The sequence below is a fragment of the Dreissena polymorpha genome, chromosome 3 (genome assembly GCF_020536995.1).
Source record: "Dreissena polymorpha isolate Duluth1 chromosome 3, UMN_Dpol_1.0, whole genome shotgun sequence".
Lineage (NCBI taxonomy): Eukaryota > Metazoa > Mollusca > Bivalvia > Myida > Dreissenidae > Dreissena > Dreissena polymorpha.
The window spans coordinates 107692162-107719667 of record NC_068357.1 but is presented as its reverse complement, the minus strand read 5'-3'; the positions used below and the strand labels follow the sequence as shown (position 1 = coordinate 107719667).

General features: G+C 37.1%; 1 protein-coding gene across 3 annotated transcripts in view; it reads right to left on the bottom strand.

The window, feature by feature from the left end:
* Nucleotides 1-827: 827 nt before the first annotated feature.
* The window catches only part of LOC127870875 (leucine-rich repeat-containing protein 14-like), a 53609-nt gene continuing 26930 nt past the window's right edge, over nt 828-27506 (bottom strand). The window contains exons 6-7 of one of the 3 annotated variants that reach the window (XR_008044960.1): nt 25386-27279; nt 828-850 (exon numbers count right to left, since the gene is read on the bottom strand). Coding sequence is in view for 1 of the 3 variants with exons in the window: in XM_052413451.1 (XP_052269411.1) it covers nt 26494-27279 (786 nt within the window). In the remaining 2 variants the exon portion in view is untranslated. Of the gene's footprint in view, nt 851-10563; nt 13177-22839; nt 27280-27506 lie in introns of those variants that run through there. The other 2 variants (XR_008044959.1, XM_052413451.1) reach the window with 2 other exon arrangements.

Below are 27506 nucleotides of genomic sequence, written 5' to 3'. Positions count from 1 at the left end.
ACACTGGCTAAGAAGGAACGACTCTTTCCACCTTAACAAGAAACTTTCTTTCAACCAAAAATATCATAAAAGCATAAAGTGTTGTCCCTGATTAGCCTAAAAAGGCTTATCTGGGATGACACTTTACGCACATGCATTAAACCCCTTTTCACGGTGCACAGCCCATTTGTTTTTTGTTTTGCTTGTTTATTTGTGGGATGATTGGGATTTGAGGGAATAGGGGACAGAATTAACACCCACCTCAATCAGATAATAAATCAATACAATTCTAATGAAATAAATTGTGTTCATTTCTTTTAAGACAATTTTCATAAGAGATTTTTTGGTTATTATATTTTAAACTCCTGATTTGGAATGTAGTTAACTGTGTGCTTAGTTTGAATAATGTTTTAACTGAAATAAGAACATTCTGTGCTTAAGTTCAAGACTTCATTCTGCTTTGTTAATGAAGACAATTTCAAAAATCATAGTGTTCTTAATCAATACTAAAATAATCAAGTATTATGTTATAATTGTAAATAAAAGAGATCATAGCTTGAAAAAGACTGATCTTTTGTCCGAAGTCCTTTAAAAAAATAACCAGTGATGGCAAAATCTGCATTGACAATGTTGGCCCACAGCATGTACAGACAACAGTCACAAAAGCTTTGTAAAAACTGGAAATGTCAGCAAATATGAGATATGTCAAGCGTGATAACAGAGACTATGGCAGAGTCATGACATAGTATTAAGGATTTCAACCATGAAGATTTTAACATCATATGAGAAGAGCACAACAATTTCATATACAAGCAAGCCTCGGTTTGGGTACATAAAGATTAAAATATTGCACCATTATATGGACCATCACCTTCTGGGCTTACACTGCCTTAAAGTAATCTTAACGGTTGATCATACTTGACTGAAGCTTTCATTGTGTTGGGTTATCTCATTAAACATTGGGATTTGTAAATCATATTACTAGTACTTGCAGACAACATTATCTTAACCCTTTCCCACTAAAAAGAAACTTTACAACGGCTGTATGCAACCAGCATAAAACCAGAACAGCCTATGAGTAACTCAATGGCAGTTCAGGTTTTATGCTGTTTGCTGATCATCAGTATCTTAGGATAGGAAATGAAACCTTTACAACTTGAACCTATTTACAAAGGATTTAAATAGAATGTAAGTATTTTTTATTAAGCAACAAGAGATGTGTTTGTCAGAAACACAATGCCCCCTAATGCGCCGATTTGATTTTTTTTTTGGACCCTTGACCTTAAAGGATAACCTTGACCTTTCACCACTCAAAATGTGCAGCTCCATGATATACACATGCATGCCAAATATCAAGTTGCTATCATCAATATTGCAAAAGTTATGACAAAGGTTAAAGTTTTGAGACACATACAATGACAGACAGACAGACAGACAGACAGACAGACAGACAGACAGACGGACAGACAGACAGACAGACAGACAGACAGACAGACAGACAGACAGACAGACAGACAGACAGACAGACAGACAGACAGACACAGACAGACAGACAGACAGACAGACAGAAAGACAGACAGATCAAAAACAATATACCCCCGATCATTCGATCCGGGGGCATAAAAACAAGTATAAGCCCAAACATTTGAAAACAAATCACTTAAAATACTATTAAGCCTCCTACTGCACAAATCTGGCGGACTGCACGTGGGTAAAATAATGTCCCTGATTAGCCTGTGCAGTCCTCACAGGGTTATGGGAGACGACAATTTCTGCTTTTATGAAATTTTTCATTTAAAGGAAGCATCTTCCAAACAAATATCCCGTTTAGGTGGAAAGTGTCTTCCCTGATTAGCCTGTGCAGACTGCACAGGCAAGTATGGGATGGAATTTTATGCACATTTATAAAGCCTAGTTTTCCCAAAATGTGGCTCTTTTAAAAAGGTCAGGAAATAATAAATCACTACAAATACAATTATATTTGTACATGCACATGAGGCAAATGACAAAATATCACACTCAATGTTTTCTCATTCTAGTGCAGCCGCTGCTTCTCTCGGTATATAAGCTCGCCCAACATGACCACAAACTCCTTCTTCGACTGGTTCTGCACTTCAGGGTCGTCATGGTAACTGTCAGTCGGGTAAGTCACCCTAAGGTACTGCAGAGTCTCCAGACACGCTAGGGATACCCCAAGCTGGTAGACATTGGTCCGAGAGAAGAGATTATCCTGTAGATCCAGGTACACTACCGAGGTAAGTCTCTTCATGGATTCTGACAACATGCTGCAGTTTTCATCGGAAAAACTGCAGTTCTCGAGCTGGATAAGCTTAAGGCTGGTTTTTAGGTTCCTAAGTAATGCCATCAGAGAAGACAGGCTCTGTCGTAAATTGTTATTACTGAGAAGAAGTTCACAAAAAGATGCAGAATGGTGAGATACGGAAAGATACGCGATGTCCACTGGCGATAAGCCGCAGCCTTCGAGTGATAAATACTGCAGTGGCTGAACAACTGCAGACAACACTCTCCGAAGGTTGCCGCGTACAATATTGTTACTTAAATCGAGTCTCACTAAATGACCAAGTGAGCCTAAAGTGTCTGTGAAGTTAATGCAAGCATCGCTGGCAGCTACAGACAGGTTGATCATGTTACCCGAGAGATCCAGGATGGTGATGTTTGTGAGAGTTCGTAGGAGTGGACACAGCTTAGACACCTCTTCGGAATTAATTGAGTTAAACTTCAAACTTAGTCCATGAAGTAACTGAAATAAATTTCTTCTATACAGTATGTTTTTGACTGGAAGAACAATAATGATGATCATTTATTACCAATATAACAGCACTCAGCAGTTGGTAAGCTTTTTTTCTGAGAAACATACATTTTAGTTATACTGGTGAAATAAACAGACAAAAAAGACACATAGAGAGAAAATTAAATGTGCATTAAATAATAGAGAGACAACATTACATGTGCATGAAATAATACATAGATACCATGGTATAAAACAGTAAAAAGACTAACTTAGTTTAAGAAATCATAACAATTAGAAATGCACATGCTTTAAAAATGTGCCAAACCATTTTTGCAAGAAAGCCTAAGTAATGTTAAGCATCAGACAGCAAAAGACCCAACAACAACAAACAAAAACATTTTCAAACTTATTTTGTTCAATTCTTAAGTCAACAGTTACTAGAAATCCTGGCCATTGAAAGTATGAGGAGCTTAACAGGGTGCAGGATGACGTGACTTTGTGGGTTTCATAATTGAATGTTAATGGATGTAACCACACCGGTATTATGCAGTGCTTTTATTTCAATAACTTTTTATCTTAAGAATTCAAACTAGTGCTTAAAAGACAATTTTTATGCTGCCTATGGCAATATGTAATGCATAAGAATTACTTTATTTAATAAGACTATGTTATTGGCCCAAAATTTAATGTGCAATGCAATCATGTACACTGTTATGCTGCACGCAATATGAATTTCAGATGTACTCCATCATTTATTCTTAAATAGTAAGTTATTGGCACAAAATGCAATATTCTTGCAATATTCTTGCAAATGTATTTCAATAACTATTTTTGCAAATGTATTTCAATAACTAGAGATATGTGCATAAATAAAGTTCTTAACGGTACGCTAATATATGTCCGGCCCGAGTGTAAAACCCTTGTGAACTTCTTTGATACTCCACCATGTAAAAGAAATATCACAAAGCCATGCCTCAACATTAAGCTCTTAACTACTTCCTGTGGCAATGCTGTTAAACCATTTTTTAGTTTGTTTCTTAAATTCTAATTATCCAACAGGATCCAGTATGTATGGGATCATATCAGTTAACAATGATGTAATTGACAGTAAATTAATAATTTGGATTTGTCAGATACAGTTGTCAATCAAAACTCAGCAATCTGTCAATAGCTGCTTCTACAAATCTAACCAAAGTTTTAATTTATTTGCAAAATTAACTAATTATCACTTGAGAATATCACATGTTGAGCTTTTAAAACCATTTACTACACAAATGCATGTTTGACATTTGTGATTTACATGTGAGCCTTATTCTGACAAAACTGGGCGTAATGCATATGCGTAAAGTATCTACTCAGATTAGCCTGTGCAGTCTGCAAAGATTTATCTTGGACGACACTTTCATTTTAAATGGGTTTTTTGGCAAAGAAGAGTCTTATTTGTCACAAAAAAAACTTAAAATGCAGAAAGGGTCATCCCTGATGAGCCTGTGCAGACTGCACAGTCTAAACTTGGATGACACTTTACTCACATGCGTTAAGCCCTGTTTTCCCAAACACCGCTCATGTGATAGATTCCATGATCTGTAGAATCTTATAGGGATATATTTAGGTCCATAAAAGGAACAGGGTGCTGTTAAAATTGGGCCCAGAAGAAAGCAGGATTAGTCTGGTGACATGTTGACTTAATTTGCAAACTCCAAGGAAGCGAAATAAAACACTTTATACTAAGGTTTCAAAGAATAACCTTCACATTTTAGATTTCACAAAAAAAACCTTAACTAAAACAACTTTTTTTAACTTATTTTAAATGCAGAGGAAAGCAGGGGTAGCAAAAAAGAGAACGGTGCCGAACCTGCTTATTCCCTCTGCAAGTGTTTTGGTTTAATTCAGGAAAAAAATTAACTAAACATGAGGGCCTGAAAGGCCCAAAATTGCTCACCTGAGATTCAAAGGAACTGACCTGTCCTTTGCAGCCCAAGATGCCATTAGAACAAAATGTTATTACAAACTTTCATGAAAAGTGAACAGCCTGGAAGCCATGTTTTTCAACAGACCAGAACCATTTTCATACACATCCAAAATATCATTCAAACAAATATTCTGAGAAAATTTGATGAAGATTCATAAGTCCATATAAGGAAAAATGCTCCGCCCCCTGTTTGCCATGTTTTTCAAGCATCTGGAACCATTTTGGAACTTTTCCAATATATCATTGGGACAAATCTTTTGACCAAGTTTCATGATGATCGGATAATAAATATGGCTTCTACTACTTCTAGAGTGTTGACAAGGTTTTACTATGGCCAAAAAAGGAAAATGCCACGCCCACTTGACGGCCATGTTTTTCAGCAACCGGAACAATTTTCGAACTCATCCAAGATATCATTGGGACAACTCATCTGACCAAGTTTCATGATGATCGGATAATAAATGTGGCCTCTAGAGTGTTAATAAGGTTTTACTAAAGCCATATATAGCCATACGAGCAAAAATGCCCCGCCCCCTGGAGGCCATGTTTATCAAGCATCTAGAACCATTTTCGAAATTGTAAAAGATATCATTGAGACCAATCTTCTGACCAAATTTCATGAAGATTGGACAATAAATTTGGCCTCTAGAGTGTTAAAAAGGTTTTACTTAAGCCATATATAGCCATATAGGGAAAAATGCCCTGCTCCCTGGTGGCCATGTTTTTTAATTAACCGAAACCATTTTCGAGCAAATCCAAGATATCATTGGGACAAATTTTCTGACCAAGTTTCATGAAGATCGGAAAATAAATGTGGCCTCTAGAGTGTTAACAAGGTTTTACTATAGCCATATAAGGAAAAATGCCCCGCCCCCTGGTGGCCATGTTATTAAAGCAACCAAAACCATTTTCGAACTCATCCAAGATATCATTTGGAAAAAATCTACTGACCAAGTTTCATGAAGATCGGAAAATAAGTGTAGCCTCTAGAATGTTAACAAGGTTTTACTATAGCCATATAAGAAAAAATGCCCCGCCCCCTGGTGGCCATGTTTTTAAAGCAACCAAAACCATTTTCGAACTCATCCATGGTATCATTGGGGAAAATCTTCTGACCAAGTTTTATGAAGATCGGAAAATAAATGTGGCCTCTAGAGTGTTAACAAGGTTTTACCATAGCCATATAAGGAAAAATTCCACACCATGGTGACCATGTTTTTCAACCAACCAGCATCATTTTTAAACTCGTCAAAGATATTATTGGAATTCATCTTCTGACCAAGTTTCATAAAGATCGGACAATAAATGTGGCCTCTAGAGTGTTAACAAGATTTTACTATAGCCATATAAGGAAAAATGCCCCGCCCCTTGGCAGCCATGTTTTTTCATGCAAACGTTACCATGTGCTCAGGTGAGCTTAAAAATCTTCCCTTATAATCGCCCTATACAATTTTACACTTTATGTAATACTTATTTTAAACAAGAGGGTCAAAGGCCATATGCCTCTCAACTTATACCCGAAGTAGCTGAATTGTTTGCATAAGCTTATATGACGTATCAAGAACCCCAAAAAAATTGGCCAAAATATCATTTCATTTTTTGTGTGTAAGATATCATTAGAACAACTATTCTGAGCATGTGAATGATGATTGTCCAATAAATGTGTCCTCTAGTGTTCACAAGCTTTTTAATTGATTTGTTCTCATTCAACTCAACCAATATAACACTTAGACAAATGTTCTGACCAAGTTTTATGAAGATTTGTCGATGTGACTTGTATCGCTAACTAGCATTTCATTTAATTGACTAGATTTTTACCCCACCCCCATGAGCCAGTTTAAAACTATGGTGAGATATCATTTCTGACCTAGTGTTGTAAAGATTTTGCAATAAATATAAACATTCACAAGATTTTTCTTTAATTTGACCTCCTGACCTATTGTAATTTCCCTATTGACCCAGCTTCTGACTCAACTGAGATATCATTTCTACAAATAATCTCATAATCTCTTAAGTTTCATGAAGATAGGGCATTAAATGTGGCCTCTAGATTGTTCAATAGTTTTTTCTTTTATATCACCTAGTAACCTAGTGTTTGACCCTATGTCAGCCAGTTTCTTAATCAGCCCAGATATCATTGGGATAGATGTTCTTACCACTTTTCATGCATATTGGATAATAAATGTGACCTCCACAGTTTATGATAGTTTTTGTATAAATTAGACATAGTGAATCATTTTTCGAAATTGTGTGATCCATTTGCAAACTCAGTATCATTCGGACAAATGTTCTTACCAAGTTTCATGAATATTGGACAATCAATCAATAGTTTATTGGCAATCCAGCATTCTGCCTTTGGCAAAGAACATATATACAAACAAGAGCTGACTCCATAGGACGACGTATGCCCCCAAAAACGCTTTGATAGAAGTTTTGAGCATTTTTTGAAACCTAAACGCTGATTTCTAAACCTAAATGCACACCCTAAGTTCAAGGTCAAAGGGGTCAAAATTTGAGTGCGTATGGAAAGGCCTTGTCCATATACACATGCATACCAAATATGAAGGTTACATCTGAAGCGACATAGAAGTTATGAGCATTTTTTAAACCTAAACGCAGATTTCGAAACCTAAACGCGGACCCTAAGTTCAAGGTCAAGGTCAAAGGGGTCAACATTTGTGTGCGTATGGAAAGGCCTTGTCCATGTACACATGCATACCCAATATGAAGGTATTTTGAAATCTTCCACGTGGTTTACAGTCATGTACATTTGTAGTTTTGAATCTCTAGGGAATTTTACAGCCATGTACATTAGCATTTTTTAATCTCTAAGGCAGTTTACAGCTATTACTATTAGGGTTTTGGACTCTCTAAGGCAGTTTACAGCCATTTACATGTGTGTTTGGAATCTTTAAGGCAGTGTACAGCCATGTACATTGGTATTTTGGAATCTCTAAGTAGGTTTACAGTATTGTACAGTGGCATTTTGGACTCTCTAAGGCAGTTTGCAGCCATAAACATTTGCATTTTGGAATCTCTAAGGCAGTTTACAGCCAAATTCATTTGTATTTTTAACCTTTTATACAGGCAGTCTACAGTTATGTACATTGGTATTTTGACTCTCTAAGGCAGTCTACAGCCATGTACATTAATGTTTTGGATTATCTCAGGCAATGTACATTTATATTTTATTTCTCTAAGGTGGTTTTCATGCACATTGATATCGTTGAATCTCTTGCGTGGTGCACATGTTCACACATGTTTTAGGATCTCTTGGTGATATGTATTTACATGAGTCGTTTATAATCTCTTGTGAGATTGTCTGGTGACTATGCAGAAAGTGTTTCTGAATCTCACAAGCATTGTGTTTGGCAAGCGAAATGCACCTTAATTCCTAAAACCACGGTTTAACAGTTAACTATATAGTTAAGAGACTTTGAACCCGGGTTCAAAGTTCCGTTTGCACATTAATTCCTTAAAACCGGGTTCAAGACTTTGAACCGCAGTTTAAAGTGTGTCTAAAAATAGATACAAATCTGTTATCTGAGACAACCAATCAGCGGAGCTTAAACCACAATTAGAAGGTAAATGCCGCGACTTCATTGGTCATCTCTTAACTATAGGGTTAAGAGACTTTGAACGTCGGTTCAAAGTCTTAAACTGCGGTTAAGAGGCGCGGAATGCACATTAATTATTTAACAGTTAATTATATAGTTAAGAAACTTTGAACCCGAGTTTAAAGTGCTGTTTGCACATTATTTCCTTAAACCCGAGTTCAAGAGTTTAAACCGGTCCTCTCTTAACTATAGGGTTAAGAGACTTTGAACTGCAGTTCAAAGTCTTAAACTGCGGTTCAAAGTCTTAAACTGGGGTTAAGATGCGCGGAATGCACATTAATTATTTAATAGTTAACTATAGGGTTAAGAGACTTTGAACCCGAGTTCAAAGTGCCGTTTGCACATTTATTCCTTAAACCCAAGTTCAAGAGTTTGAACCGCGGTTCAAAGTGTGTCTAAAGATAGATACACATCTCTTATCTACATAATTCAGAGACAACCAATCAGCGGTTTTTAAACCACAATTAGAAGGCAAATGTCAAGATTTCATTGGTCGTTTCTTCACTATATAGTTAAGAGACTTTAAACCGCGGTTCAAAGTCTTGAACCCGGGATTAAGGAATTAATGTGCAAAGGGCACTTCGAACCCGGGTTCAAAGTCTCTTAACTATATAGTTAACTGTTAAACCGTGGTTTAAGGAATTAATGTGCATTTCGCTTGCCATAAGTGTGCTTTAAACCAGTGTTTTGGTACAGTGGTATCCATTAAAAAAAATGTCTCTAAGGCTAACTCACGCAAATTATGTGTTTGTGAAACTTTTAAGGTGGTTTATAAGCACAGAGTGTTTGGGATGTTTCAGATGGTAAAAATGTATGTTGTTTTGGTACTTTTAAGGTTGTGATAAATTCACAGATTGTTTTGAAATGTCTATGGCTCTTTTTCTCAAATAAAGTTGATGAAGATGACAACGGTCTATTTGTATTTTTAGCTGGATATGTGTCTTTGAAATTCATCATTAATGAATATTCATCATCTGATCTTCTGAATGGATGATTACAATTTCTATTTGCTTAAACTAATAATAATATGGAAATATGGGCTGTCAGTTGTAGTGGCAGCCATTGTGTGAATAAGTTTTTTGTCACTGTGCCCTTGACCTTTGACCTAGTGACCTGAAATTCAATAGGCTTCATCTGCAAGTCACGATAAATGTACCTATGAAGTTTCATGATCCTAGGCCTAAGTATTCTTGAGTTATCCCCCGGAAACCGTTTAACTGTTTCGAGTCACTGTGACCTTGACCTTTGACCTAGTGACCTGAAAATCAATAGGGGTCATCTGCCATTCATGATCAATGTACCTATGAAGTTTCATGATCCAAGGCAGTTTTTTTTTTTGGCCTGATTTTATAGCCGATATTCTGCTATATTCCCAATCGCAAAAAAAGTATACTTTTTTCTTAACAAAATTTTCAATTTTGTAAGTATAAAAAGGGCACATTATTCTGTTAAAATGCACGCCAGAGTTATCTTACTTTGCCTGCCCAGTCCCCTCATGATAGTAAGTAAGTGTACCAAGTTTTAATGCAATAGCTTTGATACTTTTTGAGAAAAGTGGACCTAAACACAAAACTTAACCAGACGCCGTCGAGAAGGTGATGACAATAGCTCATAACTTTTTTTTTCAAATGACCTTGACCTTTGACCTTATGACCTGAAAATCATCCTCGGCATAAGCGTTTTTGAGTTATCATCCGGAAACCATTTTACTATTTCTGGTCACCGTGACCTTGACCTTTGACCTAGTGACCTGAAAATCAATAAGGATCATCTGCGAGTCATGATCAAAGTACCTATGAAGTTTCATGATCCTAGGCATAAGCGTTCTTGAGTTATCATCCGGAAACCATTTTTCTATTTCGGGTCACCGTGACCTTGACCTTTGACCTAGTGACCTGAAAATCAATAGGGGTCATCTGCGAGTCATGATCAATGTACCTATGAATTTCATGATCCTAGGCATAAGCATTCTTGAGTTATCATCCGGAAACCATTTTACTATTTCGGGTCACCGTGACCTTGACCTTTGACCTAGTGGCTTCAAAATCAATAGGGGTCATCTGCGAGTCATGATCAATGTACCTATGAAGTTTCATGATCCTAGGCCTAAGCGTTCTTGAGTTATCATCCGGAAACCATATGGTAGGCGGACATACGGACAGACATGTGCAATACAATATACCCCCTCTTCTTCGAAGGGGGGCTTAAATATATTTAAACAGAGACCACTGCGCAAGAAATATTTATTTTTTAAAATTACAACAAGCATCTTAAACAATTACAAACTATGTATATTTACAGCGGTTGTTCTTCTTTAACAATATCACATCAAACTTAAGTATATGTATTCAAATCAAGCTCATGTACCTGTAGTCTTAAAAAATACAAATTTACCCTGAGTCACAGAATACAATAGTCTTTTAAATATATACTGTCTCAAATAATCACATGTGTATTTATGAATTTCATTGGTTAAAATAAATAATGGATACATGTCATGCTTATTGTTAACATATACTAGAAACGGTTTCTATTTAACTTTGGATAATGATCAAGACAGTTTGAATTATGACCTTGACCATGGGCAGAAAGGACAAGACCAGTACAAAACACAGCATTTGGTTATGGGAGTAAGTGACATAAAGACATATCCAGTCATCCAGGTATTTAGAAGTTCTGGAGTGTGAGCAAACACTTCCACGAATTTAGAATTTAAGCTAATAGATAGAACAGTGTGTTTGATATTACCACCAACCCAACCTATTTCTATTTAGCACATATATTTGAGGCACGCTCTGAGAAAAAGGGGTTTAATGCATGTGCCAAGTGTTGTCCCAGATTAGACTGTGCAGTCCACACAGGCTAATCAGGAACGAACCTTTCCACCTTAACAAGAAACTTTCTTTAAACCAAAAATATCATAAAAGCATAAAGTGTTGTCCCTGATTAGCCTAATTAGGCTTATCTGAGATGACACTTTACGCACATGTATTAAACCCCTTTTCATGGTGCACAGCCCATTTGTTTTTTGTTTTGCTTGTTTATTTGTGGGCGGATTGGGGGGAATAGGGGAAATATTTACGCCCCCAGCAATCAGATAACAAGAAACCGTCGGAGACGGGTGATGCTCCCCAAAATTGTTTTTTATTGCATTATATATTCAGATAAAAGGAAACGTCTTCAGGGCACAGTAGTTGGGGGGACAAGACTTTTTATAGAAAATTTCAAAGGGCCATAACTCTGTGAAAACTCATCCGACCAGAACCCGCTGATAATATGCACATCTCCTCTCGGTAGTGAAGCTTCCCATAAAGTTTCATTGAATTCCGGTCATTAGTTGCTGAGAAATAGCCGGGACAAGAATTGCACTATATGTACAGTTAATGGAAAATTTCAAAGGGCCATTACTCTGTGAAAACTCATCCGACCAGAACCCGTTGATAATATGCACATCTCCTCTTGGTAGTGAAGCTTCACATAAAGTTTCATTGAATTCCGGTCATTAGTTACTGAGAAATAGCCCGGACAAGAATTGCACTATATGTACAGTTAATGGAAAATTGCGAAGGGCCATTACTCTGTGAAAAATCATCCGACCAGAACCGGCTGATAATATGCACATCTCCTCTTGGTAGTGAAGCTTCCCATAAAGTTTCATTGAATTCCGGTCATTAGTTGCTGAGAAATAGCCTGGACAAGAATAGCACTATATGTACAGTTAATGGAAAATTTCAAAGGGCCATAACTCTGTGAAAAATCATCCAACCAGAACCCGCTGATAATATGCACATCTCCTCTTGGTAGTGAAGCTTCCCAGAAGGTTTCATTGAATTCCAGTCATTAGTTGCTGAGAAATAGCCCGGACAAAAATTTTGCACGGACGGACAGACGGAAGGACAGACGAAGCGGCGACTGTATGATCCCCCCAAAATAAATTTTGGGGGAGCATAATAAATCAATACAATTCTAATGAAATAAATTGTGTTCATTTCTTTTAAGACTATTTTCATAAGATATTTCATGATAATTATATTTTAAACTCCTGATTTGGAATGTAGTTAACTGTGTGCTTAGTTTGAATAATGTTTTCATTGAAATTCGAACATTCTGTGCTTAAGTTCAATACTTCATTCTGCTTTGTTAATGAAGACAATTTCAACAACAGCACACCCCATGAAGGGTGCCAATGCTCGGCTGCGGTTGCAGTTTTGAATAAATGAATGCTTGTCAGAATGTGTTTGTTTTTTAGAGGTCACAGTGACCTTGACCTTTGACCTTGTGACCGAAAAATAGGTTTGGCATGTAGAAGTCATCAAGGTGCATCTACATATGAAGTTTCAAAGTTGTAGGTGGAAGCACTTTGATTTTTGAACCAATGTTACGGTTTCAGCACAACGTGGATGGCGGACGTCATGACACGACGAGCTGGCTATGACAATACCCCAGGTTTTCTCTGAAAACAGCCCAGCTAAAAATTATAGTGTTCTTTATCAATAGCAAAATAATTAAATATTATGTAAGAATTGTGAATAAAAGAGATGACAGCTTAAAAAAGGGTGATTCTTTGTCCAAAATACTTTATAAAAATAACCAGTGATGGAAAAATCTGCATTGACAATTTTGTCCCACAGCATGTACAGACAACAGTCACAAAAGCTTTGTAAAAACTGGACATGTCAGCAAATATAAGATATGTCAAGCCTGATAACTATAGACAAAGTCATGACAAAGTCTGAAGAATTTCAACCATGAAGATTTTAACATCATATGAGAAGAGCACAACAATTTCATATACAAGCAAGCCTCTGTTTGGGTACATAAAGATTAAAATATTGCACCATTATATGGACCATCACCTTCTGGGCTTACACTGCCTTAAAGTAATCTTAACGGTTGATCATACTTGACTGAAGCTTTCATTGTGTTGGGTTATCTCATTAAACATTTGGATTTGTAAATCAAATTACTTGTACTTACAGACAACATTATCTTAACCCTTTCCCACTAAAAAGAAATTTTACAACGGCTGTATGCAACCAGCATAAAACCAGAACAATCTATGAGTAACTCAATGGCAGTTCAGGTTTTATGCTGTTTGCTGATCATCAGTATATTAGGATAGGCAATAAAACCTTTACAACTTGAACCTATTAATAAAGGATTTAAAAAGAATGTAAGAATTTTTTATTAAGCAACAAGAGATGTGTATGTCAGAAACACAATGCACCCTTATGCGCCGCTTTGAATTTTTTTGTTGACCTTTGACCTTAAAGGATGACCTAGACCTTTCACCACTCAAAATGTGCAGCTCCATGAGATACACATGCATTCCAAATATCAAGTTGCTATAATCAATACTGCACAAGTTATGACCAAGGTTAAAGTTTTGTGACACATACAATGACAGACAGACAGACAAACAGACAGACAGACAGACAGACAGACAGACAGACAGACAGACAGACAGACAGACAGACAGACAGACAGACAGACAGACAGACAGACAGACAGACAGACAGACAGACAGACAGACAGACAGACAGACGGACGGACGGACGGACGGACGGACAGACAGACAGACAGACAGACAGACACACACACACACACAGACAGACACACACACAGACAGACAGGCCAAAAACAATATACCCCCGTTCATTCGATCCAAGGGCATAAAAACAAGTATAAGCCCAAACATTTGAAAACAAATCACTTAAAATACTATTAAGCCTCCTACTGCACAAATTTGGCGGACTGCACGTGGGTAAAATAATGTCCTGATTAGCCTGTGCAGTCCTCACAGGGTTATGGGAGACGACAATTTCCGCTTTTATGAAATTTTTCATTTAAAGGAAGCATCTTCCAAACAAATATCCTGTTTAGGCGGAAAGTGTCTTCCCTGTTTAGCCTGTGCAGACTGCACAGGCAAATTTGGGATGGAATTTTATGCACATTTATAAAGCCTAGTTTTCCCAAAATGTGACTCTTTTGGAAAGGTCAGGAAATAATAAATCACTACAAATACAATTATATTTGTACATGCACATGAGGCAAATGACAAAATATCACACTCAATGTTTTCTCATTCTGGTGCAGCCGCTGCTTCTCTCGGTATATAAGCTCGCCCAGCATGACCACAAACTCCTTCTGCGACTGGTTCTGCACTTCAGGGTAACTGTCAGTCGGGTAAGACACCCTAAGGTACTGCAGAGTCTCCAGACACGCTAGGGACACCCCAAGCTGGTAGACATTGTTCCGAGAGAAGAGATTATCCTGTAGATCCAGGTACACTACCGAGGTAAGTCTCTTCATGGATTCTGACAACATGCTGCAGTTTTCATCGGAAAAACTGCAGTTCACGAGCTGGATAAGCTTAAGGCTGGTTTTAAGGTTCCTAAGTAATGCAATCAGAGAAGACAGGCTCTGTCGTAAATTGTTATTACTGAGAAGGAGTTCACAAACAGATGCAGACTGGTGAGATACGGAAAGATATGCGATGTCCACTGGCGATAATCCGCAGCCTTCGAGTGATAAATACTGCAGTGGCTGAACAACTGCAGACAACACTCTCCGAAGGTTGTCGCGTACAATATTGTTACTTAAATCGAGTCTCACTAAATGACCTAGTGAGCCTAAAGTGTTTGTGAAATTAACGCAAGCATCGCTGGCCGCTACAGACAGGTTGATCATGTTACCCGAGAGATCCAGGATGGTGAGGTTTGTGAGAGTTCGTAGAAGTGGACACAGCTTGGACAGCTTTTCGGAATTGATCGAGTTAAACTTCAAACTTAGTCCATAAAGTAACTGAAATAAATTTCTTCTATACACAATTTTTGACTGGTAGAACAATAATGATGATCATTTATTACCAATATAACAGCACTCAGCAGTGGGTAAGCTTTTTTTTCTGAGAGAATCATACATTTTAGTTATACTGGTGAAATAAACAGACAAAAAAGACACATAGAGAGAAAAGTAAATGTGCATTAAATAATTGAGAGACAAAATTACATGTGCATGAAATAATACATAGATACCATAGTATAAAAACAGTAAAAAGACTTACTTAGTTTAAGAAATCAGAAAAAAATAGAAATGCACATGCTTTAAAAATGTGCCAAACCATTTTTGCAAGAAAGCCTATGTAATGTTTTTAAGCTGCCTATGGCAATATGTAATACATTAGAATTACTTTATTTAATAAGACTATGTTCTTGGCCCAAAATTTGATGTGTAATGCAATCATGTACACTGTTATGCTGCACGCAATACGAAATGTTGGCACCAATTTCAGATGTACTCCATCATTTATTCTTAAATCGTAAGTTATCGGCACAAAATGCAAGATTTTTGCAAATGTATTTCAATAACTAAAGATATGTGCATAAATAAAGTTCTTAACGGTACGCTAATATTTTGTCCGGCCCGAGTGTCAAACCCTTGTGAACTCCTTTGATACTCCACCATGTAAAAGAAATATCACAAGGCCATGCCTCAACATTAAGCTCTTAACTACTTCCCCAGGCAATGCTGTTAAACCATTTTTTAGTTTGTTTCTTAAATTCTAATTGTCCAACAGGATCCAGTATGTATGGGATCATATCAGTTAACAATGATGTAATTGACAGTAAATTAATAATTTGGATTTGTCAGATACAGTTGTCAATCAAAACTCAGCAATCTGTCAATAGCTGCTTCAACAAATCTAACCAAAGTTTTAATTTATTTGCAAAATTAACTAATTATCACTTGAGGATATCACATGTTGAGCTTTTAAAACCATTCACAACACAAATGCATGTTTGACATTTGTGATTTACATGTGAGCCTTATTCTGACAAAACTGGGCGTAATGCATATGCGTAAAGTGTCTACTCAGATTAGCCTGTGCAGTCTGCAAAGATTTATCTTGGACGACACTTTCATTTTAAATGGGTTTTTTTTGCAAAGAAGAGTCTTATTTGTCACAAAAAAAACTTAAAATGCAGAAAGGGTCATCCCTGATGAGCCTGTGCAGACTGCACAGTCTAAACTGGGATGACACTTCACTCACATGCGTTAAGCCCTGTTTTCCCAAACACAGCTCATGTCATGGAATCCATGATCTGTAGAATCTTTAAGGGATATATTTAGGTCCATAAAAGGAACAGATGCTGTTAAAATTGGGCCCATAAGAAAGCAGGATTAGTCTGGTGACATGTTGACTTAATTTGCAAACTCCAAGGAATCGAAATAAAACACTTTATACTAAGGTTTCAAAGAATAACCTTCACATTTGAGATTTCACTTTAAAAAATCTTAACTCAAACAACTTTTTTTTAACTTATTTTAAATGCAGAGGGAAAGCAGGGGTAAGCAAAAAAGCGAACGGTGCCGAACCCGCTTATTCCCTCTGCAATTGTTTTGGTTCAATTCAGGAAAGAAATTAACTAAACATGAGGGCCTGAAAGGCCCAAAATTGCTCACCTGAGATTCAAAGGAAATGACCTGTCCTTTGCAGCCCAAGATGCCATTATAACAAAATGTTATTACAAACTTTCATGACAAGTGAACAGCCTGGAAGCCACGTTTTTCAACAGACCAGAACCATTTTCATACACATCCAAAATATCATTCAAACAAATATTCTGAGAAAATTTGATGAAGATTCATAAGTCCATATAAGGAAAAATGCTCCGCCCCCTGTTTGCCATGTTTTTCAAGCATCTGGAACCATTTTGGAACTTGTCCAATATATCATTGGGACAAATCTTTTGACCAAGTTTCATGATGATCGGACAATAAATATGGCTTCTAGAGTGTTAACAAGGTTTTACTATGGCCATAAAAGGAAAAATGCCACGCCCACTTGGCGGCCATGTTTTTCAGCAACCGGAACAATTTTCGAACTCATCCAAGATATCATTGGGACAAATCATCTGACCAAGTTTCATGATGATCGGACAATAAATGTGGCCTCTAGAGTGTTAATAAGGTTTTACTAAAGCCATATATAGCCATATGAGCAAAAATGCCCCGCCCCCTGGAGGCCATGTTTTTCAAGCATCTAAAACCATTTTCGAACATGTCAAAGATATCATTGGGACAAATTTTCTGACCAAGTGTCATGAAGATCGGACAATAAATGTGATCACTATAGTGTTAACAAGATTTTACTATAGTCATATATAACCATATAAGGAAAAATGCCCTGCCCCTTGGCAGACATGTTTTTCAGGCAAACATAACCATTTTCGAACTCATCCAAGATATCATTGAGACCAATCTTCTGACCAAATTTCATGAAGATAGGACAATAAATGTGGCCTCTAGAGTGTTAACAAGGTTTTACTAAAGCCATATATAGCCATATAGGCAAAAATGCCCTGCCCCCTGGTGGCCATGTTTTTTTAGCAACCGAAACCATTTTCGAGCAAATTTAAGATATCATTGGGACAAATCTTGCGACCAAGTTTCATGAAGATCGGAAAATAAATGTGGCCTCTAGAGTGTTAACAAGGTTTTACTATAGCCATATAAGGAAAAATGCCCCGCCCCCTGGTGGCCATGTTATTAAAGCAACCAAAACCATTTTCGAACTCATCCAAGATATCATTTAGAAAAATCTACTGACCAAGTTTCATGAAGATCGGAAAATAAGTGTAGCCTCTAGAATGTTAACAAGGTTTTACTATAGCCATATAATGAAAAATGTCCCGCCCCCTGGTGGCTTTGTTTTTAAAGCAACCAAAACCATTTTCGAACTCATCCATGGTATCATTGGGGAAAATCTTCTGACCAAGTTTTATGAAGATCGGAAAATAAATGTGGCCTCTAGAGTGTTAACAAAGTTTAACTATAGCCATATAAGGAAAAATGCCACACCCCATGGTGGCGATGTTTTTCAACCAACCGTCATCATTTTTTAACTCGTCCAAGATATTATTGGGATTAATCTTCTCACCAAGTTTCATGAAGATCGGACAATAAATGTGGCCTCTAGAGTGTTAACAAGATTTTACTATAGCCATATAAGGAAAAATGCCCCGCCCCTTGGCAGCCATGTTTTTCATGCAAACGTTACCATGTGCTCAGGTGAGCTTAAAAATCTTCCCTTATAATTACCCTATACAATTTTACACTTTATGTAATACTTTTTTTAAACAAGAGGGTCAAAGGCCATATGCCTCTCAAATTATACCCAAAGTAGCTGAATTGTTTGTATAAGCTTTTATGATGTATCAAGAACCAAAAAAAAAAATGGCCAAAATATCATTTCATTTTGTGTGTGTAAGATATCATTAGAACAACTATTCTGAGCATGTGAATGATGATTGTCCAATAAATGTGTCCTCTGGAGTGTTCACAAGCTTTTTAATTAATTTGTTCTCATTTCAACTCAACCAATATAACACTTAGACAAATGTTCTGACCAAGCTTTATGAAGATTTGTCGATGTGACTTGTAGCGCTAACTAGCATTTCCTTTAATTGACTAGATTTTTACCCCACCCCCATGAACCAGTTTAAAACTATGGTGAGATATCATTTCTGACCTAGTGTTGTAAAGATTTTGCAATAAATATAACATTCACAAGATTTTTCTTTAATTTGACCTCCTGACCTATTGTAATTTCCCTATTGACCCAGCTTCTGACTCAACTGAGATATCCTTTCTACAAATAATCTCATAATCTCTTAAGTTTAATGAAGATAGGGCAATAAATGTGGCCTCTAGATTGTTCAAAAGCTTTTTCTTTTATATCACCTAGTAACCTAATTTTTGACCCAATGTCAGCCAGTTTCTTAATCAGCCCAGATATCATTGGGATAGATGTTCTTATCACTTTTCATGCATATTGGATAATAAATGTGACCTCTACAGTTTAGGATAGTTTTTGTATAAATTAGACCTAGTGAATTAATTTTCGAAATTTTGTGATCTATTTGCAAACTCAATATCATTGGGACAAATGTTCTTACCAAGTTTCATGAATATTGAACAATCAATCAATAGTTTATTGGCAATCCAGCATTCTGCCTTTGGCAAAGAACATATATACAAACAAGAGCTGACTCCATAGGACGACGTATGCCCCCAAAAACGCTTTGATAGAAGTTTTGAGCATTTTTCGAAACCTAAACGCAGATTTCTAAACCTAAATGCACACCCTAAGTTCAAGGTCAAAGGGGTCAAAATTTGTGTGCGTATGGAAAGGCCTTGTCCATATACACATGCATACCAAATATGAAGGTTACATCTGAAGCGACATAGAAGTTATGAGCATTTTTTTAAACCTAAACGAAGATTTCGAAACCTAAACGCGGACCCTAAGTTCAAGGTCAAGGTCAAAGGGGTCAACATTTGTGTGCGTATGGAAAGGCCTTGTCCATGTACACATGCATACCAAATATGAAGGTTTTTTGGAATCTTCAACGTGGTCTACAGTCATGTACATTTGTAGTTTGGAATCTCTAGGAAATTTTACAGCCATGTACATTAGTATTTTTTAATCTCTAAGGTAGTTTACAGCCATTACTATTGGGGTTTTGGACTCTCTAAGGCAGTTTACAGCCATTTACATGTGTGTTTGGAATCTCTAAGGCAGTGTACAGCCAATCTCTAAGTAGGTTTACAGTATTGTACAGTGGCATTTTGGACTCTTTAAGGCAGTTTACAGCCATAAACATGTGTATTTTGGAATCTCTAAGGCAGTTTACAGCCAAATTCATTTGTATTTTTAACCTTTTATACAGGCAGTCTACAGTTATGTACATTGGTATTCTGACTCTAAGGCAGTCTACAGCCATGTACATTTGTTTTTTGCAATCACTCAGGCAGTCTACAGTCATATACATTAATGTTTTGGATTATCTCAGGCAATGTAAATTGATATTTTATTTCTCTAAGGTGGTTTTCATGCACATTGATATCGTTGAATCTCTTGCGTGGTGCACATGTTCACACATGTTTTAGGATCTCTTGGTGATATGCATTTACATGAGTTGTTTATAATCTCTTGTGAGACTGTCTGGTGACTATGCAGAAAGTGTTTCTGAATCTCACAAGTATTGTGTTTGGCAAGCGAAATGCACATTAATTCCTAAAACCACGGTTTAAAATTTAACTATATAGTTAAGAGACTTTGAACCCGGGTTCAAAGTGCTGTTTGCACATTAATTCCTTAAAACCGGGTTCAAGACTTTAAACCGCGGTTTAAAGTGTGTCTAAAAAAAGATACAAATCTGTTATCTGAGACAACCAATCAGCGGAGCTTAAATCACAATTAGAAGGTAAATGCCGCGACTTCATTGGTCATCTCTTAACTATAGGGTTAAGAGACTTTGAACTGCGGTTCAAAGTCTTAAACTGCGGTTAAGAGGCGCAGAATGGACATTAATTATTTAACAGTTAATTATATAGTGAAGAAACTTTGAACCCGAGTTCAAAGTGCCGTTTGCACATTAATTCCTTAAACCCGAGTTCAAGAGTTTAAACCGGTCCTCTCTTAACTATAGGGTAAAGAGACTTTGGACTGCGGTTAAAAGTCTTAAACTGCGGTTCAATGTCTTAAACTGGGGTTAAGATGCGCGGAATGCACATTAATTATTTAACAGTTAACTTTAGGGTTAAGAGACTTTGAACCCGAGTTCAAAGTGCCGTTTGCACATTTATTCCTTAAACCCAAGTTCAAGAATTTGAACCGCGGTTCAAAGTGTGTCTAAAGATAGATACACATCTCTTATCTACATAATTCAGAGACATCCAATCAGCGGAGCTTAAACCACAATTAGAAGGCAAACGTCAAGATTTCATTGGTCGTTTCTTAACTATATAGTTAAGAGACTTAAACCGCAGTTCAAAGTCTTGAACCCGGGATTAAGGAATTAATGTGCAAAGGGCACTTCGAACCCGGGTTCAAAATCTCTTAACTATATAGTTAACTGTAAAACCGTGGTTTAAGGAATTAATGTGCATTCCGCTTGCCACAAGTGGGCTTTAAACCAGTGTTTTGGTACAGTGGTATCCATTCAAAAACATATCTCTAAGGCTAACTCACGCATATTATGTGTTTGTGAAATTTTTAAGGTTGTATATACATTTTTTTGTAAGCGCAGAGTGTTTGCGATGTTTAAGATGGTATAAATGTATGTTGTTTTGGTACTTTAAGGTTGTGATAAATTCACAGATTGTTTTGAAACCTCTATGGCTCTTTTTCTCAAATAAAGTTGATGAGGATGACAACAGTCTATTTGTATTTTTAACTGGATATGTGTCTTTGAAATTCATCATTAATGAATATTCATCATCTGATCTTCTGAATAGATGATAACAATTTCTATTTGCTTAAACTAATAATAATATGGAAATATGGGCTGACAGTTGTAGTGGCAGCCATTGTGTGAATACGTTTTTTGTAACTGTGACCTTGACCTTTGACCTAGTGACCTGAAAATCAATAGGTGTCATCTGCATGTCATGATAAATGTACCTATGAAGTTTCATGATCCTAGGCCTAAGTATTCTTGAGTTATCACCCGGAAACCGTTTTACTGTTTCGAGTCACTGTGACCTTGACCTTTGACCTAGTGACCTGAAAATCAATAGGGGTCATTGCCAGTCATGATCAATGTACCTATGAAGTTTCATGATCCTAGGCAGGTTTTTTTTTGGCCTAATTTTATAGCCGATATTCTGCTATATTCCCAATCGCAAAAAGTATACTTTTTTCTTAACCAAATTTTCAATTTTCTTAGTATAAAAAGGGCACATTATTCTGTCAAAATGCACGCCAGAGTTATCTTACTTTGCCTGCCCAGTTCCCTAATGATAGTAAATAAGTGTACCAAGTTTGAATGCAATAGCTTTGATACTTTATGAGAAAAGTGGACCGAAACACAAAACTTAACCGGACGCCGACGCCAAGATGATGACAATAGCTCATAACTTTTTTTTCAAATGACCTTGACCTTTGACCTAGTGACCTGAAAATCAATAGGGGTCATCTGCGAGTCATGATCAATGTACCTATGAAGTTTCATGATCCTAGGCATAAGTGTTCTTGAGTTATCATCCGGAAACCATTTTACTATTTTTGGTCACCGTGACCTTGACCTTTGATCTAGTGACCTGAAAATCAATAAGGGTCATCTGCGAGTCATGATCAAAGTACCTATGAAGTTTCATAATCCTAGGCATAAGCGTTCTTGAGTTATCATCCGGGAACCATTTATCTATTTCGGGTCACCGTGACCTTAACCTTTGACCTAGTGACCTGAAAATCAATAGGGGTCATCTGCGAGTCATGATCAATGTACCTATGAAGTTTCATGATCCTAGGCCTAAGCGTTCTTGAGTTATCATCCGGAAACCATCTAGTGGACGGACATACGGACACACATGTGCAAAACAATATACCCCCTCTTCTTCGAAGGGGGGCATAAATATATTTAAACAGAGACCACTGCGCAATAAATATTTATTTTTTAAAATAACAACAAGTATCTTAAACAATTACAAACTATGTATATTTACAGCGGTTGTTCTTCTTTAACAATATCACCTCAAACTTATGTATATGTATTCAAATCAAACTCATGTACCTGTAGTCTTAAAAATACAAATTTATCCTGAGTCACAGAATACAATAGTCTTTTAAATATATACTGTGTCAAATAATCACATGTGTATTTATGAATTTCATTGGTTAAAATAAATAATGGATACATGTCATGCTTATTGTTAACATATACTAGAAAATGTTTCTATTGAACTTGGGATAATGAGCAAGACAGTTTGAATAAAGACCTTGACCATGGACAGAAAGGACAAGACCTGTACAAAACACAGCATTTGGTTATGGGAGTAAGTGACATAAAGACACATCCAGTCATCCAGGTATTTAGGAGTTCTGGAGTGTGAGCAAACACTTCCACGAATTTAGAATTTAAGCTAATAGATAGAACAGTGTGTTTGTAATTACCACCAACCCAACCTATTTCTATTTAGCACATATATTTGAGGCACGCTCTGAGAAAAATGGGTTTAATGCATGTGCCAAGAGTTGTCCCAGATTAGCCTGTGCAGTCCACACAGGCTAACCAGGAACGACACTTTCCACCTTAACAAGAAACTTTCTTTCAACCAAAAATATCATAAAAGCATAAAGTGTTGTCCCTGATTAGCCTAATAAGGCTTATCTGGGATGACACTTTACGCACATGCATTAAACCCCTTTTCACGGTGCACAGCCCATTTGTTTTTTGTTTTGCTTGTTTATTTGTGGGGGGATTGGGGGGAATAGGGGAAAATATTTACGCCCCCAGCAATCAGATAACCTGAAACCGTCGGAGACGCGTGATGCTCCCCAAAGTTTGTTTTTTTATTGCACTATATATTCAGATAAAAGGAAACGTCTTGAGGGCACAGTAGTTGGGGGACAAGAATTTTTTTATAGAAAATTTTAAAGGGCCATAACTCTGTGAAAACTCATCCGACCAGAACCCGCTAACATATGCACAACTCCTCTTGGTAGTGAAGCTTCCCATAAAGTTTCATTGAAATCCGGTCATTAGTTGCTGAGAAATAGCCCAGACAAGAATTGCACTATATGTGCAGTTAATGGAAAATTTCAAAGGGCCATTACTCTGTGAAAACTCATCCGACCAGAACCCGTTGATAATATGCACATCTCCTCTTGGTAGTAAAGCTTTCCATAAAGTTTCATTGAATTCCGGTCATTAGTTACTGAGTAATAGCCCCGACAAGAATTGCACTATATGTACAGTTAATGGAAAATTTCAAAGGGCCATAACTCTGTGAAAAATCATCCGACCAGAACCCGCTGATAATATGCACATCTCCTCTTAGTAGTGATGCTTCCCATAAAGTTTCATTGAATTCCAGTCATTACTTGCTGAGAAATAGCCCGGACAAGAATAGCACTATATGTACAGTTAATGGAAAATTTCAAAGGGCCATAACTCTGTGAAAAATCATCCAACCATAACCCGCTGTTAATATGTACATCTCATCTTGGTAGCGAAGCTTCCCATAAAGTTTCATTGAATTCTGGTCATTAGTTGCTGAGAAATAGCCCAGACAAAAATTGTGCATGGACGGACGGACAGACAAAGCGGCGACTATATGATCCCCCCAAAATAAATTTTGGGGGAGCATAATAAATCAATACAATTCTAATGAAATAAATTGTGTTCATTTCTTTTAGGACTATTTTCATAAGATATTTTATGATAATTATATTTTAAACTCCTGCTTTGGAATGTAGTTAACTGTGTGCTTAGTTTGAATAATGTTTTAATTGAAATAAGAACATTCAGTTCTTAAGTTCAAGACTTCATTCTGCTGTGTTAATGAAGACAATTTCAACAACAGCACACCGCATGAAGGGTGCCAATGCTCGGCTGCGGTTGCAGTTTTGAATTAATGAATGCTTGTCAGAATGTGTTTATTTTTTGGAGGTCACAGTGACCTTGACCTTTGACCTTGTGACCGAAAAATGGGTTTGGCATGTAGAACTCAGCAAGGTGCATCTACATATGAAGTTTCAAAGTTGTAGGTGGAATTACTTTGATTTTTGAGCCAATGTTACGGTTTCAGCACAACGTGGACGGCGGACGGCACGACACGAAGAGCTGGCTATGACAATACCTCAGGTTTTCTCCGAAAACAGCCCAGCTAAAAATTATAGTGTTCTTTATCAATAGCAAAATAATTAAATATTATGACAGAATTGTGAATAAAAGAGATCACAGCTTAAAAAATGGTGATTCTTTGTCCATAATACTTTATAAAAATAACCAGTGATGGCAAAATCTGCATTGACAATTTTGTCCCACAGCATGTACAGACAACAGTCACAAAAGCTTTGTAAAAACTGGACATGTCAGCAAATATAAGATATGTCAAGCCTGATAACTGTAGACAAAGTCATGACAAAGTCTGAAGGATTTCAACCATGAAGATTTTAACATCATATGAGAAGAGCACAACAATTTCATATACAAGAAAGCCTCTGTTTGGGTACATAAAGATTAAAATATTGCACCATTATACGGACCATCACCTTCTGGGCTTACACTGCCTTAAAGTAATCTTAACGGTTGATCATACTTGACTGAAGCTTTCATTTTGTTGGGTTATCTCATTAAACATTGGGATTTGTAAATCAAATTACTAGTACTTGCAGACATCATTATCTTAACCCTTTCCCACTAAAAAGAAAATTTGAAACAGCTGTATGCAACCAGCATAAAACCAGAACAGCCTATGAGTAACTCAATGGCAGTTCAGGTTTTATGCTGTTTGCTGATCATCAGTATCTTAGGATAGGCAATGAAACCTTTACAACTTGAACCTATTAACAAAGAATTTAAATAGAATGTAAGCATTTTTTATTAAGCAACAAGAGATGTGTTTGTCAGAAACAAATGCCCCCTAATGCGCCGCTTTGAATTTTTGTTATTGACCTTTGACCTAAAGGATGACCTTGACCTTTCACCACTCAAAATGTGCAGCTCCATGATATACACATGCATGCCAATTATCAAGTTGCTATAATCAATATTGCAAAAGTTATGACCAAGGTTAAAGTTTTGTGACACATACAATGACAGACAGACAGACAGACAGACAGACAGACAGACAGACAGACAGACAGACAGACAGACAGACAGACAGACAGACGGACGGACGGACGGACGGACAGACAGACAGACAGACAGACAGACAGACAGACAGACACACACACACACAGACAGACACACACACAGACAGACAGGCCAAAAACAATATACCCCCGTTCATTCGATCCAAGTGCATAAAAACAAGTATTAGCCCAAACATTTGAAAACAAATCACTTAAAATACTATTAAGCCTCCTACTGCACAAATTTGGCGGACTGCACGTGGGTAAAATAATGTGCTGATTAGCCTGTGCAGTCCTCACAGGGTTATGAGAGACGACAATTTCCACTTTTATGAATTTTTTCATTTAAAGGAAGCATCTTCCAAACAAATATCCCGTTTAGGTGGAAAGTGTCTTCCCTGATTAGCCTGTGCAGACTGCACAGGCAAATTTGGGATGGAATTTTATGCACATTTATAAAGCCTAGTTTTCCCACAATGTGGCTCTTTTGAAAAGGTCAGGAAATAATAAATCACTACAAATACAATTATATTTGTACATGCACATGAGGCAAATGACAAAATATCACACTCAATGTTTTCTCATTCTGGTGCAGCCGCTGCTTCTCTCGGTATATAAGCTCGCCCAGCATGACCACAAACTCCTTCTGCGACTGGTTCTGCACTTCAGGGTCGTCATGGTAACTGTCAGTTGGGTAAGACACCCTTAGGTACTGCAGAGTCTCCAGACACGCTAGGGACACCCCAAGCTGGTAGACATTGTTCAGAGAGAAGAGATTATCCTGTAGATCCAGGTACACTACCGAGGTAAGTCTCTTCATGGATTCTGACAACATGCTGCAGTTTTCATTGGAAAAACTGCAGTTCTCGAGCTGGATAAGCTTAAGGCTGGTTTTTAGGTTCCTAAGTAATGCCATCAGAGAAGACAGGCTCTGTCGTAAATTGTTATTACTGAGAAGAAGTTCACAAACAGATGCAGAATGGTGAGATACGGAAAGATACGCGATGTCCACTGGCGATAAGCCGCAGCCTTCGAGTGATAAATACTGCAGTGGCTGAACAACTGCAGACAACACTCTCCGAAGGTTGCCGCGTACAATATTGTTACTTAAATCGAGTCTCACTAAATGACCTAGTGAGCCTAAAGTGTCTGTGAAGTTAACGCAAGTATCGCTGGCCGCTACAGACAGGTTGATCATGTTACCCGAGAGATCCAGGATGGTAAGGTTTGTGAGAGTTCGTAGGAGAGGACACAGCTTGGACAGCTCTTCGGAATTGATTGAGTTAAACTTCAAACTTAGTCCATGAAGAAACTGAAATAAATTTCTTCTATACACTATGTTTTTGACTGGTAGAACAATAATGATGATCATTTATTACCAATATAACAGCACTCAGCAGTGGGTAAGCTTTTTTTTCTGAGAGAATCATACATTTTAGTTATACTGGTGAAATAAACAGACAAAAAAAGACACATAGAGAGAAAAGTAAATGTGCATTAAATAATTGAGAGACAAAATTACATGTGCATGAAATAATA